At 35.1% G+C, this 17,138-nt stretch overlaps 1 protein-coding gene across 6 annotated transcripts in view; it reads right to left on the bottom strand.

Moving 5' to 3' along the window:
• Nucleotides 1–264: 264 nt before the first annotated feature.
• IDE (insulin degrading enzyme) overlaps nt 265–17,138 on the bottom strand; it is a 52,865-nt gene continuing 35,991 nt past the window's right edge. For 5 of the 6 annotated variants that reach the window (XM_030240915.2, XM_030240919.2, XM_030240914.2 and 2 more), the window contains exons 18-25: nt 15,732–15,823; nt 13,352–13,463; nt 12,131–12,298; nt 9,160–9,432; nt 7,196–7,257; nt 5,760–5,832; nt 3,988–4,055; nt 265–2,930 (exon numbers count right to left, since the gene is read on the bottom strand). In XM_030240915.2, the coding sequence (XP_030096775.1) occupies nt 2,835–2,930; nt 3,988–4,055; nt 5,760–5,832; nt 7,196–7,257; nt 9,160–9,432; nt 12,131–12,298; nt 13,352–13,463; nt 15,732–15,823 (944 nt within the window). In that variant the 3' untranslated portion in view covers nt 265–2,834. The remainder of the gene's footprint in view (nt 2,931–3,987; nt 4,056–5,759; nt 5,833–7,195; nt 7,258–9,159; nt 9,433–12,130; nt 12,299–13,351; nt 13,464–15,731; nt 15,824–17,138) is intronic. The other variant, XM_050976491.1, reaches the window with a different exon arrangement.

Below are 17,138 nucleotides of genomic sequence, written 5' to 3'. Positions count from 1 at the left end.
ACTTTATATTACTAAGTTTTTCATACACTTAGAGGGCAGCAGAGGTGGATCTACCTAAAAGGCGTGGGATGCCATGTGGGGAAGTCCTCTGAAACTCCCCAAGAAGTGCCTGGGAGCACTTCTGCAGCAATGCTATTTGGCCTAAACTAGTCCAGCTGGATAGCAAAAAATCCCATTTAATGTCTAATAAACATGCACAGACTGATAGATGTAACATTACCAGTATGCAAAAATTAAAATGAAACAAATTAAGAACTCCAAACATTAAATTCAGATTGTTTATTGTAAACAGAATAACTCTAGCACTCTGTCATACTGGCTGTGTCACATGCACCCAATTCCACATCAACTGCTTAAAATAGCACTTGCAAAAATTACAGTTATGTAATAATAATTTATGGTTTCTTACATAAACTAATTGACAAGCACTAAAATTGAATTACAGTGTATTCTAGGTAGTTCTTTATTGCTTGTAGACACTGCAGCTTTGGATCCATTAAAATGAACCCATTAGTATGCCTGAGTTTATAAAAATTTACTGCTATATCAAACTCAGAAACTGTAAAATGCTGGAGAACACTTAAAAGCAATTAAGAGTTGTTGGAAAACTACATGGGTTTCCACATCTAGTCACAGAACTTTGAGGGTATACGTTTTTTCCTCTGGAAAACATGATTGGTGAGCTTGTGTTAGATACACTACAATTCCAATTTATTTATATAATCTGTTAAGAGTTGATAGTACTTCCATGAATATATATATATATTTATTTTTACACACAATAGGAGCCATTTCATTATATTCACCATAAGAGTGGTATATTTAAATACTAAATCCCAAAATATATAGTTTTGTAATATGTTGTCAAAACTTTTAATATATATAATACAAATACATTTACTAAAGGAAAACTATAAACAAAAGTGAAATGCAAGGGGGCAAAAAGCCTCATGAGAAGGATCCATGAAAAATGTGAGCAGAGACAGCTTTACTGGTTTTGTTTAGACTGCATTTTTTTTTTTTCTCTCTTCATTAGGCTAAAAAAGATGCTAGTGGCCTTCCTTGGCAACAGGTTACATCACAAACTCCCATCAAATTTATTAAAAAGATACTGAAACATGTACCATTAACCTTTGAAAACACTTTTAAATGCACCTTATTTATTCAGTTAGAAGAGACTCCCAAGCCCAACTTAAGGCCCCTTCCCTGTCAGGCATTCATTTAATTTGGCCTCAGAGCCAATGTAAGAACCAACATTGATTCAATCACAGAACAGCCCTACTGACTACACCAGGATTCTGATGTTTGACACACGTGCCTGTCACATCAGGGGATTACTTGCAGGCTCTTTTAGTAAGAAGCAAATTCTCACTAACACCTCTGATGAGCAGATTTTATACCTTCAGTGCTTTACATACTCTGTCCTGTCTGAGTAGGTGCCATCTCTTTTATGTATTACAGAGGTAGGAAAACTTCATGCTCCTTGCCTTTTCCTATCTGGGTGCTGTCCCAAGCACAAGTCCACTCTGCAGAAGTCAGTAAAGTTGGCGAAACACCTTCTATTGTTTTATCATTTTAGTACATTATGGAATATATATATATATATATATATATATGTATATATAAACATTATTTCAGCCTAGTTCGTGATCCTTCTGAGTTCTGCCTTCTTCCCAAAAGCAGGAGCAAACCCTTTGTGATGTAACCTGAAGCACAGGCTGTGCTGCAGCACTGCTACCCCAGCACTGCACTGTCCCACACACCTTCCTGAAGGACAAGAAGGACCCGTACGAGTATCAAAATAATGAAGTATCTGACTCATTAGAGAGCCCCTATTTGACATGCACCTGTTCTTGAGTAAAGAACTTGTGTGTGTTTAAAGTTATTTGCACTAATGAGTGCTTTCCTGGACTGAGACCCAACATAACAGGTGAGGCAAAACAGACTGAGTTCTCCATCAGGACATATGGAACTGAAAACAAAAGATGACACCAAAGAAAGTATTTGATATACCAAATGGACAGTTCACAGTAATGCTACAAAACTGAACAGGATGTTGACAGTATCAAGAGACTGGGACAACACTTTTGATAACAAAAATAAGATGCACTAATAAAGTGTTTCCAGCATTTTACTAGTTTTAATATAAAATGTCCCCAAATCTGTATAGAAAGATTAAAATTATGCCCTTATCTTCAATTATTCTCATTAAGACAATTCTCTCACCTATTACTGTGTTGTCAAATTTCCTTTTTTTCTGCCCCACTGGTCTTCATAAAACTTAAATAGAAAATATGTTGGTTGCATTAAGGATCAATTAAAAAAGTATCATTCAACACATCACTTCAAAAAAATGTGAAAGTCTCTATTTCTAAGAAAAATTGTTGACCCCATCCCAAAAAGGACTTACTTATCTCACCCCCTCCAAATCCCAATAAGATAATTATTGGGATACTAAACGGTGTTTTTCAGGAGTAACAAGCACATTTCAAGCAACTTCATTTGCTCTGGAGGGTTATTTCATCAAAATGAAATTCTGAAGGGATACGTTATTTTAAAAATATACTGCATCTAAAAGTTTTTTAGATTGTTTCAGTTGATTTTGGTTTTTAACAGGTTGTCTGTAATATAAATGACACATGACCACAACTGATTTTTATATACCCTCTATCCCTAACACACAGCTAATGTCAAATTAACCAAGAAGAATTTTGGGACTTTCATAATGAACAGAACCATTTATCCCAATGATCTTTAATAATTTTGTTCATCACGAAGTCCCCTGAAACCATGTCAGTACTGATCATTTGCATTTCTTCATCCATTGGGGTTCTTCACAGTTTTGCAGCCATGAAATTGATATGCGGTTTCACCAGCGGGAAGAGCGGCAGACTGCGCTTGAATTCTGTCATATTTTCAATCACACTTGGCTGCAAAAAAGTGCATGCAAGAAAAAGTCTGCTCAGTATCTTCAATCAGAAAAGTGGCAAATTCCTTTGTGGCATATAAATATACTTGTCTTGCTCTTCTCTACAATATTAGTGATTCATACTTCATTATTACAGGAACCTCCAAAATACAATGTTATTTCTTGTTCAACAACCAGTTTGATATTTATATCATTCAAACAGCTATAATGCAGTAACTGCATCGCTAACAACATCAGAATCTCCAACAAATGCAGAGCTGATCCTTTCATTTTCATTCTACTTCAGAGCACCCCACCTGTCCTTTAAACATCAAACTAAGATAGAACCACAATAGCTATTCTATGCACTATTATTTTTAGATGTAGTAACAAAGTAAGCTTCTAATATTTCAGTCATAATGGCTAATATATCCTCATACAGAAATTTTTGCTCATGGCACCTTACAGGTGAAATAATGTTCTTCTGATGAAGAACACAGACATACCACACTGTGAAAAGTTAACCACCTGTTGGGACAAACACTGCCATCCTTCAAGAAAAATCACTGAAGGTCTAATAAGGGCCCAGTGCTGTCCTACCCAACCACAGAGAAATCTGTAATACCTGTATGAACAGAATTTGCCAAGTTGTTTCCTCCACAATTAAACACATTGACAGGAATGTGCATTAATATTTTAGGCTTTAAGAAAATGACCAAGTAGTTGGTTTTGCTGTTGCTTTGAGGTTGGTGGGTTGTTTGGGTTTTTTTAAACAAAGATGATAAATTTGTTGATGCATATGCATCTCTATCTTGACACCTGATTTATCTGATCATATACAATCAGTATTTTCAGACAATCATCTGTATTTTATCCACAGTGCAGATACCCAGTGCAGTTTACTACTGCTATTAGCTTTTGCTTCAGAGGACTAAAAAGAATTGAGGTAAAACATCAGCCCCATGACAGCAGCAATTTTCAGAGGTCTGTTTCTCCCTATAAACTTATGTTTAATGATACAAACCCTCTAGATTAAGAATGCAGGCTAGGATTTTTTTTTGAGTGTTGTTTCTTTTTACCTGTGGTAGTGGTGGCGCTGGTGCCAGGTTCACATCATTTTGGCATGGAAATTCTCCAACAACAGGGCCTATTTAACATCAGAAAAACTAATTTGGGACCATAATTTAATGACTATCTTTTACATAAATGATTAACTACTTTCTCTTATAAGACAGGTGTCTAAATAAAGCACCTTTATTTAAATATTTCAAGAAAAAAAATTAAATATTTAAATTTTGAAGTATCACTAAATAAGGTTTTATAAACATTTTGCTTTTATATTACAAGTCTGTCTTTAGAAATACAGATATTGATCCATTATTTTATCTGAAAACATGAGTTGAGGCAGGGGCTTTTATTCATTTTACTTACACATAAAGAAAATGTAGAAATAAAGATTTCTAATCTGTTGTTTAACTAACACTTAAAACTGCTTCTCAGTACAAATTATGAGAACAGTAGCAAATGCCAGTGGTACATACAAGAGCAGTGCAAGAACAGCACATCATTTGATAAGAACATGCCTACAGAAGTGTAGAGGTTTCTCCAGGTACCAAAAATCAGGACAGCAACACCAAGAATCCCCTGCCTAAAACCATGCATATCCTACTCCAACTACCCCAAAACTTATTTTTGCATTTCTAATCTCTTTTTGTTTCATGGCATAAGAGAGGGAAAATGGCAAATTGAAAGATTTAGGACTGGGGAGCTGTTTTAGGTCTTGTTATAATTTCTGTAAGCAATCACTTGTCAGGTTGACTTGCAAGCTCACTCTTGTCTTGGGAAGATACTATTCCAAGCAAGTAATACCCAATCTGACCATACAATTACTACACTTTAAGTAGTCTTCTCTAGATAGGAAAAGTTTTATAACTATTTCTATTTAGCAATTACCAGTCATGAAAACTGGAAAGGTGTTTTGAAGCAAGTCCTTCTTACTCAGCTGCAAAGCCACAATTTCTACACTACCATAAAAATCAGTCCTGAGGCAGAAGGGAGTTTTCATTACATGCATGCAGTATGAGCTTCTCTCTGTACTACACACCAGCTTTTAGTATTTTTGACTTTGCCAACAAAAATGCATGTTGGAATTTAAGTCCAGTATATAATGGTGAAAGATTTGCAAAAAAAACCTTATAAGTTTTTCCTTTCAGTTTATTCCTATTAACCAGAAACACTTCTATAGCCTTTTACTTTCTGAATTCTAAAATGGAACAATACAGTTTAGAATGCACAACCCATCTATATTACTTCAAAATACAACCTAAACAAAAGTTGACCTTCTTAAGATGAAATAAAATGTCTGACATTCCCAGAGGTTTTGGTTTTTGTTTGTTTTCCCCTTTGAGGGTGCTTGAATACTATCGTGGACATTCATTGCTAGTTTGGCAAAAACATGCTCACACTGGATTGGTAACTGCACATTCTAATTTTGGGCTGGTTGGGGGTTTTTCTCCCCTATAGGACTATTACAAAATTTAATGTTTGTTTGAAAATATCTTGTTGAAAACATAAGTGCTATTTTAGGATATATTGTTTTATTATCAATACACTTCAGAATATTGATAAGCTGAGAAACTTGTCTAAAAAAACAACAAAAAATCTGAAGCACCCATGTGAAGTACACCTAGCATAAAACACAGCTCCTTCCTCTGAAAGGTATATCATCTCCAAAGCTGAGTTTTTCTTACAGTGGATTTGTATGATATAACATGGCTATCTGTAACTATCACTTGCTGGAACAGGAATTAAATTAAACAGGATTAAATATTATATTCAGCACAATACTTACAGGAATCCATTTCCCTTGCAAGGACATGTACTGATACCTTGTGTCTCCTGGGAGCATCTATTGCCAACAGCACCTACAGTAAAAAATATCAAGTCCTTCAGGTGTAGGAAGTATTCCTTAGACATTATAAAATAGTAAAAAGAGTGAGAGCATTTAAATTTAATTTCAACCTTAAAATGGGGGATGAATTTTGGGATGTGCCTTCAACTATTATTAAAAGTCATCCATACAGTGCCCTGAATTATTTTATCAAGTTAAGCAATTCATGTACTGCTTGGAACTCAGAAAAACTGTAAGTAACAGAAATTCGGCCATTAACTATCAGAGTGTCAGGAACGCAACCTAAAGTCTCTACAGAACTTTCAATCTCTAGCAGACTCCTGGAAGCACATCACCCTGAACACAATCATTAAATTCAGCTGGACTATCCAATCTAGCCTGTTATTTCTGCTCAATCGTGTACTGAGCACTGGTGTAAGCAAAACATAAGATATTCCCACAAACCCAGAATATGCATACTCATTCAAAAATTCTCATTTAATAAACAACAGGTACTGAAATTCCATTTACTAACTTGGCATTTGCTGCATAACGTCATGTACGCTATCGTAATATTTAAAAAATTAAAAGTAAACAACACCCTCTGCCCAACAATGGAAAAAAGAAGGCAGACACACACATGCCCATGCTTCTTCACGGGCAGAAATTTTTCCATCCAATAATAAATTCTGAAGACATTAAGTTGATCTTATTTTCCAAAGAACTCCCTGAGCTACCAGCTACTCCATAAGTAATAGAACTCCATGAGCACTTTGCAATATAGTGAAATACCAAAGTCTATTACACATTAAAAACCAGACAGAATGATGCCTAAGTTTCTTTTTTATACTGGTGGGGGGTGACAGGGACAAGACAGGGACACATTTGAATCACTTACTCTGGATATCCATCTGAGTTAAAATGTACATTTACTGCATCATTACGCTGTTCCTTTGCTCTGCCTAACCATTAGAGGAACAAAACCCCCTACTGATTTACAGTGAACAAAGCTTTAAAAATATCTGTTTCATTCACAATTCATTCCCATAAAATAAGCTGAATCACTGATTGGTTGAAGAAAAAGATAAAAGAACAAATGGGCAATTTTGGCCAGGCTTGGTCATAGAGCAGCACATTTTATATCCATAAAGAAAAGATAAATGAAACAAGAATAAGAGCCAGCAAGGAAGAAAAACCACAACAAAATCCTATCATTCTGTGCAATTTTTACAGTTGCTATCAAACTAAGTAATATTCAGGAAATAAAAGATACCAGCATCCATTTTACCACCTACCTAAAACAGGTATCAGTACATCTCTTCAGAGCACGCACAAATAAGATTCAGATGTACCTCCATCTCATTCTAAGTAACATTTTAGCTGCATGACTAACTTACCTTGTAGAACTGTATAATGTCATCCTTGGTCAGGGTCTTTAGATAAGCCACTTCAATGTTATCTGCACAACAACAGTACAAATTGGAGTAAGTCTGCAGATCACAGCTTGTTATTAGCACACTGCTTATACAAAGTATACTTCTTTCAAATTCAAACGCTGTAATTGACTGCAAATGAAAAGCTTTTCATTGTTATCTTTCAAGTTAATACTTGCTTGCTAAAAGTGTCAGTAGAACCTTGGCAGAAAATTACACTTCAGTAAGTCTACTTGATTTCACTTACTAAAAAATGCACATTTGAAGAATACTGATTGCACTGTGGGATATTCAGTAGCTAAAATAGATATGCCCACTTTTGTACGTTATCTTCAAATCAGTTACACATTTTTAATGCAGACTGGTTATAGATGGCTTTTATTCACATTTAGGAAACAGGATGGTAGGACATACTTTCACAGAAATGTTAAGGAATGGTACCAACATACCCCTTAAGAAGTAGTCACACCTTTAAGATATCTGGGGACAATGTGTTTCAGTTGCTACATTTCTTCATATTAATTAGACTGTCATGGACTAATCACCTAATATCACTGCTGCTTAAGCAGGAAGGTCTCCTGTAGGCGTGCTTGCTTTTCTTAGGATTACCAAGAAGATCAAGGAACAAACATGTGCAAGAGAAGAGAGCGAACAAGCCTGTAATGCAGGCTAAAGTAAAATGAAGTTCTATGTGGAGGAAATAAAAAAAACAACAATACAGTTTGGAAAACTAGGTAAGATTTGGGAGAAAACAGTAAAAGTAGTAATATTAAAAATGTACAAAGAAAAAAATCCTTTCACTGCTTAAGGCTGGAATATGAATTTCTGATTTTGACAGTTCTAGTCATATTAAAATAATTAATGACATAAAATTACCAGTGGGCAGAGGGGAATTAAAGATATAAAAGTCAAAGGAAATAATAAGTAGAATTTAGGTATTAAAAATATGGCTACACTTAGCAGTAAGAAATTCCAAAGAGATACTATTGATCCAATTATGGTATAAAAAGAAACACTTAAGGCTGAGAAAAAACACACTGTTTCACCAGACACAAAAAAAAAGTATACTTGAAGTGATAAGTTTCCATTCCACTTCTTATGCTCAGGCATGAAAATTTTCAGTAGGTCTTACTCTCTCTACACCAAGCTAGATGACAAATCAAAACTCTTCATTATTAATCAGCTCAGTGAGTCATCGTGAAGCAAAAAGACTGTATTTGCTATCAATATGGTACACATAAAGCAGAAGAGAAGTCACAGAATACAGATGAGTTTTATGGAGGAAGCATATTATGCATGAAGACAGAAAATTAGAGCTGTGAATAAGAGTCGAGACATGAAACTGTCAGGAAAAACTAATCTGTACCTAAAATGATTTTTTTAAATGTTAGAAACTGTATTACTCATGTGTCTAACTGTATTAGTAATGTATCTCAGTTTGTTTTTTTAAAAATTTAAAATACATTTTAAAAGTATTTAAACAAATACAACTTAAATATTGTGCAGGACCACACAAGAAACAAACATCTGTCCATTTTCAGCAGTAATACTAGAAGCTGTATCTCATTTGGTCTCCTACAAACCTATAACCTTCAAAGCACCACAGATGAAAAATACAAAAAAATTAGTGTTTCTTCAAATCCACTCTAAGCTGAGACAGACTGCATGTTAGTTAAGATACCTGCTGTTGCCTCTGTCAGCACTCCCTCAGAACAACTGCACAATGCAAAGAGCAACAGGGTTCATATAAATGTACGTACTGTCAGGAATGTCAGTGTCTATCTGACTGTATCACAGGGAAACAGACAGTAAATAATGTATAGGCTGTGTAAAAGTTTAAGCTGTTCCCAAATGAATATGACACTCAACAGTCACAAATGCAGCCAAACTAGAGCATTCAGTTTTAAAGGAATTACCATTTGTCTTACCTCTGTCAAAGTTATACTGCTGGGAAATGATTTCTCCCCAGTATTTAGCACATTCTGCAGACAGCTTCTTTGGTTTGTCTAGACGACGAATTGCTAAAGCTTGGATGTGTTTTTGGAAGGCCTCTTCTGTCATGTCTTCTATGCATTTCTCCATAGTTTTTAAGAATGCTTCAACTCTGCTCTCTAAATAGTGTGGTGGCTTTTCAGATTGGATAATAAATCGCAGTCCTTGGATGCCATTTGCCCGACGTGGGCCACTGAACACAATGTAACCTTGGCAAAACAAGAACAGCCACAAATGAAAAGAAATCCTCTGTCACAGCACTGAATTTGCCAAATGCAGCATGTTTAGCAAGAAGGCAATTCTATGCTAACTTAATTCTGTGCTATAAATAAAATAATGTAGGTTTTCAAAATGTGACACTGTATTTTTTTAGAACATCTTTATTTCATTGAGGTCAATATCAATTTAGGGGAGGGGCAAGGAGGAGATGAGGCACACTAAGACAAAACAAAAGCAATTCTGTCATCAGGATCGGGTTACCAGAAATGAAGCTGTACTCTAGTTCTTCATTAGACTCAATATTAAACTTACTATTTTTCATAACATCCAATCCAATTCTCTTTGCTGTAATGTAAGACCACTAATTCCCATATTATCATTTAGATAAAAAATATTATTCCCTTCCTTTTTGTCGCATGATTTTCTAATCTGAACAACTTATCCTTTCTTCAGTCTTTCTCTACCCTTTTAATAACAAATCTATCACATTTCAGTTCTTTAAATGCTCTTTTATAGTTTTCTTACAGTTTCCTGATGCTCATGGGCAAAACTGGTTACAGTATTTCAGAGTTTTCATCTAAACAATTTAGGAGTATTACTGTGAGTGCATCTTGAATGCTTCCATTTATATATCCCAGCATTTTAAACAGCAGCATGACACTGCTGATTTATGTCCTACTTCTGATCCACTGTACCCTGCAGAGTTTTCTACAAAATTGCTACCTAGCCAGTCGCTTCCTGGCTTATATCTGTGCCACTGGTTGTTCCTGCCAAACTGTTCCTAACAAATTGCATCTTGTCTTCATTCAAGTCATGTTTCCAAAATGTCAAACTAATTTTAAATTCTAACTCTACCTTCCCACACACTTGCAGCCTCTCCCAAATTAGTATTATCTGAAGATTCAGTGAATACCCTCACTCTTCTATCATCCAGAATTTTGATGAATACAGCACGGAACACGAGCTCTGTAGAACACCACTTTCCAAATGAACTATTCTCTATTTTTCAGTCATGAGCTTCCAAACTCCTGTACCCAAATGTGTAGTTCTTCCAGCTAGGTAATTCAGTAACAGTCTCTCAGTCACCTTCTATGAATTTAGAACTAGCTTGAAAATTTATTCCATGTTTTCCTGGAATTTGAATTAAACAGACTGATCTAGAATTTCCCCGCTTTTTCTCTTCTCCTCTCTTTATTTTAAAGAAACATGTAGCATTTAGCTGTGTCTATCTTTCCAATGCCTTATCATCCATAAATTTTCCATTGTAAGACTTTTAATTCCAGGACTTCCTAATTTCATTCTTTGGAATAGAATGCAGAGTTCATCACACTTTGAACTTTTTAAAAGCTTCTAATTTAATCTGATTAATCTGTTATTTTCCTGTTCAAAAGCAAGAGATGAAATTTGATCTCCAGTATTTATTAAGTGAAAACTAAGTAAGCCATCCTGAATTTTCTGATTATTCGAACATTTTAATTTTAATGACTTCAACACTGATTTTTTTCCATCATTGCAACTTTTCTCCTCCACTTTCTCATACTACTTAACCATTTATTGAAAGAATTCTTGTTACTATTTCTACTGTTAAGCAAACTTCTAACTCTTTAACTTCTTTTTCCCTAAGCTTTCTCAGAAATCTTACTAACAATTCCATGAAATTTACTGGATTTTGATGGTATTTCTACTGTCTCCCCTCCTAAGTGTTGTGAGCTCTATTATTTGGCAATATTGAAGTGCTGGACTAAACTGGTTCTTCCTCAGTTCCCCCCCTCTCTCTTTAGCTGTTACTTTCAACTTCGATACAAAACCTGCCACCAGCACATTTCAAACACCCGTTAAATAACCTGGTTCTATCCTATTTTCAGCAGGTATATAGGTAGTTGAAACTCCTGTGATGAATATTGTATGGCTGGTTCTGCCAGTTGCTCATGAAAAGCCTAATCTTGCCTGACATCCCTGGCAGTCATCACACCAAAATATGTGTCTGCTTCTCACCTTTGGAAAACCTGTACTCCTCCTCACCAGTATTACAATCATGTCAGCTGTCATGCAAAGTCTCTGTCTCTCCTTCTTACTATGTTTGGAATAACCTCACCAGTTCTCAGCCTTACTGGTTCAGGTAACAATTATTTGTACTTATTGGTGAACAGCTATAGTCTTAAAAATCCTGAAATGTATTTAGGCTTTCACCAATACACCTAGCTTACCATTACCCACACAGCAGTATTTCTAAGATAGGGCTTACAATTTAACAGTTGAACTCAGTGATCTTAGACATCTTTTCCAACCTAAATGATTCTGTGGATCATGAAGTGCACCTAGAAGTAGGGTCACAAGAAGGAAACATCAAACTACTATTGATTCTTTAAGAAGATCTAGAAATTTAGGGGACTGATCCAATCTCCTTTTGCAAAATCTAACATGAAGTTTTCTGAACAGTGATCGCACTTTTTTGAGTTGGAGCTGATTTCAAATATTTCAGACATCTTAAAAATCATGCCTGCTTGTTCTTATTTTAGACTCTGTGCACAGCAGAATTTCTTTGAGTCATCAGCAGTTAAGATGATTTGCATTTACCAAGTGCCCTTCAGATGGCATTCACTAAGCAGGGAGAAAGCACCCCTCAGGTCTCGTGCGAGCGCACGACCGTGGCACTCGTGTTCACACCCAGCACTGCTGAGAGCTCACCTAACTGCTCCTGGGTGCGCAGGGTGTTGAAGCATGGCTCGGAGATAATCTGGCAAAAGAGCTCCAAAAACATATTCTCAGAAGTACTCTGCATGTCTGTCTGGTAATATATTTCAATGCCACAGTTGTTATGAACTTCATTCCTCTGTTGATATACAAACCATCCTCCTAAAAGGCAAAGTTAAAACATGGAAGTTCACACAAGTGTACATTCTTACTGTTGACAATTAAAAATATAATGGTCTAAGGTTTGTGAATGGATTTATAATAAGTGGTTTAGGACTGTTAAAGCGGAATTTCCACTAAGAGCATACTTTTCATAAGACAAGAAAAGAATGCATCATTTTACCATCAAAATGTTACTGCTTGGAAATATTAGCAAGTAAATTGAAACTGGCTGCTTCTCTTCAAGCAAGTATTTTTGGAACTGCAGCGAAATTCTGCATTGGCTCTACTGTGTAAACAGCTTCTAAAGACAAGCTGCCAGAAATTATTATGAACATTAAAAATAATTCAGCATTTATTACCAAAAACTTCTTTTGTATATGGTAGCTTCCACAGATGATCAGCTAGGGATAATTTATCTTGTCTGTACAGCTACATATGTCACCACTCCCAGTAATACCTTGAATCTCCTTTTTATAAAAAACTCTTTTTTCACCATGGAAGTAAGAACATACAAGACCAAAAGAATTTGTGTAAGGAAAAAAAATTATTTGTGTAAGAGCTTTTTGTTTTTGCAAAGAGTCATTACATGCAAATCTTAACGGTCAATTGATACTCAGAAATGCTCAAAGAAAGGTGTTTACTCAAATGTATATACTCTGTGTAGCAGAGACTGGGACAGGGCTCTTACTTCCATAAATTATAACAAGTGACTTGGAACTGAAGTACAGAATTGTATGATCACAGAAGGGCTTTGTGTTGGCAGTCACCAAAAGATCATCCATGTCATCCCCAGAAGTCCAATTTATATACACAAATTAAAAATGAAATCAAAGTAATCATCAAGTATGCTAGAAAGGTCATATATTAGTACATAAATTTATCAGTAAAGCCACACCCTAACTGTATTTCTGAATTTTAAGTTTAGAATAACTTGAAGTAAGTTTGACTTCAAAACACACTCCTAGCAACACAGTGATATGCATTTCAAATTGTGAGCAAGGAGAATCTCAATTTAATGTACCTTAAATATCATAAATCAATCATGTAACTTACTGTCAGGAAGCTGCACTTCTCTGTACCTCACTAGCTGACTGGGAAGGAGTGGCTTTGTATGAGCATGCTCAATGAGAGTGTCCTCAACCATCTGCATAATTCCTAATGCAGCCTGGAAAAGAAAACATAAGAGGATTTTTAATGATCATTAGTTATTCTGTATTTAACAGCCGCGTAAGACTTTCCAATTACTGATCGTGCTGTATAAAGTAGGGATACTGTAATTCAATACAAATACAGTAGAAGTTAAGTAGATGAGAGGAAGTGGGAGTGTGTAGGGGAAAAGGTTTTTTTGTGTCTTCTTTATGTTTAAATGGTCTACACGTTTAACTACTCCTGTTTCTCCCCAGTGCTTCTGAAATTAAAGCTCAATGGCTTTTTTTTTCCACTTTCCCTCCACCACTTGATGTGCTTATCTTTCAAAGTGAAAATGAGGTATTTCAAATGTATGTCTAAGAGCAAATGGCTCATGAAAATTTTAAGAAAACAAATGGTTAAGGTAAAGGATGCATTTCATTGATGTGTTGGTGGCGCTAAGACTCATTGTGCCAATACTTTCTTTTATTTGATGGATTACAGTAAGAATTAAAAAAAAAAAAAACATATACAAGGAGTGAAAAAAATCCAAAGTCATTACTTTCATTCAGGGATTTAACCTCAACAGCTTCATCTCTTAAGGGTTATGTGTTCTTGTAGCCTGCACACTGGAAATTAGAGGAACTTGCTAAAGTAGTTTTGGCTGAAAGCTAAAATCTCTCATTTTGCATTGCCATAAACTCACAACACATGTCATTTTATAAAAAACATGCAAAAGGTTTGAAAACTTAAAAAACATACACCCTACTAACACCTCCAAAACCCCCAGGCAGTATCAAAGACAAAAAGACTGAGGCTTAAAAACAACAGTTTAAAAAATTAAAGAAAAAGACTATTTATTCTTTCAGCCAAGTCATCATAATAAAATACTGACAAGTCTGCTCAGACAGGTGTTCTGAACAGGATTACTTTACTTTTCATCCACTTACAGCAAATAAATAAAAGAAATTGTCAAAAAACCCCAAGTATCAGAATGAATTAAAAGAAAAAAAATAGTAATTTCAAGCAGCTATATAAATCTAATTTTTCAAGTCCAGACTAACTGAAATTTTTTTTCATTACTGAAAGGTGTCACAAGACAAGGTAAATTTTTATTTATTTTAGTTGGAAATATTTCTTAGGTCCAGGTTAAAATTGCTGAGTTTTATCAGTGATTATCACATTATGTCATGGGTAGTGAAGGACAGACAATTTTTCTACTTTCTATTCAGGGAGGTTTGCATATAATTTCTAAACATTACACAGCTATGGGTACACCAGGACATCCTTTGCAGTTCTTTAGCTGTAGGATGTTCAATAGCCACCCATTATGTAAAGTAAAGAATACACTTCTCTGACATAACTGCATCATCATGGAAATATAAAAAATTCTGGGCATTCAGTTCTATTTCCAGAAGCAATTGACTTTTGTATACAAACATGTAAGGAATAAGGATGAAAAAAGTGACTATTTTTAAATTTCTCTGCAAGAAGAACCCTCTATAAAAATTTTTAAGAAATACTTTAGAGACATTCTAGACAAAGAAAATTTTGTCTCTCCAAGCTGTTAGCTCCTTCCTATCTTATTTTTTCCCCCTTTAGAAACTAACTTTCTCCTCCATACACTCAGCAATCACAAGCAGCATCTATAACAGCCCTTGCTAATAAACTATTCCAGAGCTGTTCTAACACAAAATATTGTCAATAAGCCTTATGAAACAAGAACACAAAAACATACCAAAAAAAGTATTAAAATTTGTATTGGTACATATATGAAAGTCTTTCTTATGACTTCCTATGCAAATACAACGTGTTACTATTTTAAAGGAAGACAAAACAAATGTTTTCTGAGTTTTACTCCCCTGAGAGATGACACTTGGCTTTTTCATAGTCCACCATTCCTGTTTAGCTATGTGCAAACGACTTAATTTGGAAGGATACTGGATTCTTAAATCTTTGCTATTTATTCTGAAGGTCTTCAGTAGAAAAAAGCAAGATTTGCAGCACATCATTCCTTCTGCAGCTTGATCACAGTAACAGCATAGAACATAGACTTTCAAATACATAAATCCTAAGTTGTTTTTATTAAATTTCCAAGAGCAATATAGAGGCAGCACTTAGCCTACTAAAGATAAAGTGGAAAAAATTACACTCTCATACTCCTATAAAGATAAAAAAGTACAAAGTTAAATTATGAAATCACATTTGGCATAACTGCTTCAAGATCTGCAAAGATTAAACTAGTGCCTCATTTTTATGCTGCTTTTAAATAAAAAATGATTTATTAAGAAAATATCAAACCAACCTGTTTTGTTATATTGCCATGGAGAAGAGCTTCAATGTGTAACCGTGACAACAGCTGTGCTATGAAGGCCTTGAGACGGGGAAGGGTGACATCTACAATACATATTTAGACAGTTAAATCACTCAAATGCATTTTAAAATTATGAAGGACCTAGGCCTAAATCATCATTAGATACAGTGCTTTTCTCAGAGGAGGAGAAATCTGTCATTAGAAAGAAGTGAAATCTCTCCTTAAAAATGCAGCATTGGAATGCTTCCAGGTCTAAATAGCAGCACTCATCATATAGTTTATTTCACTTAGAATTCACATGCTGTCTTGACCCAGATTCAGAAAAAAAAAAAAAAGTTAAAAAAAGCTGCCTTTCCAATCATGCTGAACAAACACTCATTCTCCAGAGAACACACTTGCAATCATTCAGGTGGTGTTCCAAGGAAAAGCCTTAGTTATTTACTAAACAAGCAGCATGTAGTTTATAATGCTCAAGAAAGACTCTGTGCATTTACCATTCAGACTGAAAAAAAGAACCTCAACTCAAATATAGTGTTTTGATATTAACATTGGAACAAAGAGTACACAAGAAAAATATTTTGGCAATATATCCTAGAGGACACATGCACAACACACACATTCTATCCAGCCTGCCCTTTCAAAGCAGTTTTCATACATAGTGCAAAATATAGTTTAACATATAAAATCAATGGAGTAAGAGGAAGGATGGTTGGATGGGGTATTCACAGATATGTGTTCTGAATCAAACCCCTCAAATAAGTACAAAAGCAAGGTATTCTTCTTGAAAAGAATGTCAGTGTATTCCAAGAAGATATTACAAGACATTTTGCAAACTGTCCCAAGAACAGCTTTTTAATACAACATAGTAAAATACAGGTAGGGAAAAGTTCTTCAGCTATTACTGCAAATATAAAATTACCACAGAATGGCGTGGGTTGAAAGGGACCTTAAAGATCATCTAGTTCTGACATCCTGCCCTGGGCAGGAGCACTATCTACTAGGCTCATTGCTCAGAACCGAATTCCATGTGGACTTGAAAAATCACTTAAATCTCTCAATTAAAAATTTCTTCTTCCTTCAAATATACTGGGGCACCTACTTTGTGTTAAGAACCACAATGTTCTTTATTATTGTCATCATCTACAGAAAGTACCTGCTTTTTCTTTATTAGCTACAGTTTTTATTATCTACAGAAACATAAGCTAGGATTCCCCAAACATGGAAAAATCAAAATAGTTTGCATATTGGGAAGGACAATGCAGATACACTCCAGTGTGCCTGTAAGACGGCAACTAGAGCCAAATGATTTTACCAATGTTGATTATGTACTAGATTGACCATATCCAGGTTCATGTACCCCCAAAATTAGTGAAGTTCTGACTGAACTTTTATCTGCAA

This window comes from Serinus canaria, chromosome 6, assembly GCF_022539315.1.
Source record: "Serinus canaria isolate serCan28SL12 chromosome 6, serCan2020, whole genome shotgun sequence".
Lineage (NCBI taxonomy): Eukaryota > Metazoa > Chordata > Aves > Passeriformes > Fringillidae > Serinus > Serinus canaria.
The sequence above is the reverse complement of the archived record's forward strand: the minus strand, read 5'-3'. Positions and strand labels throughout refer to the sequence as shown.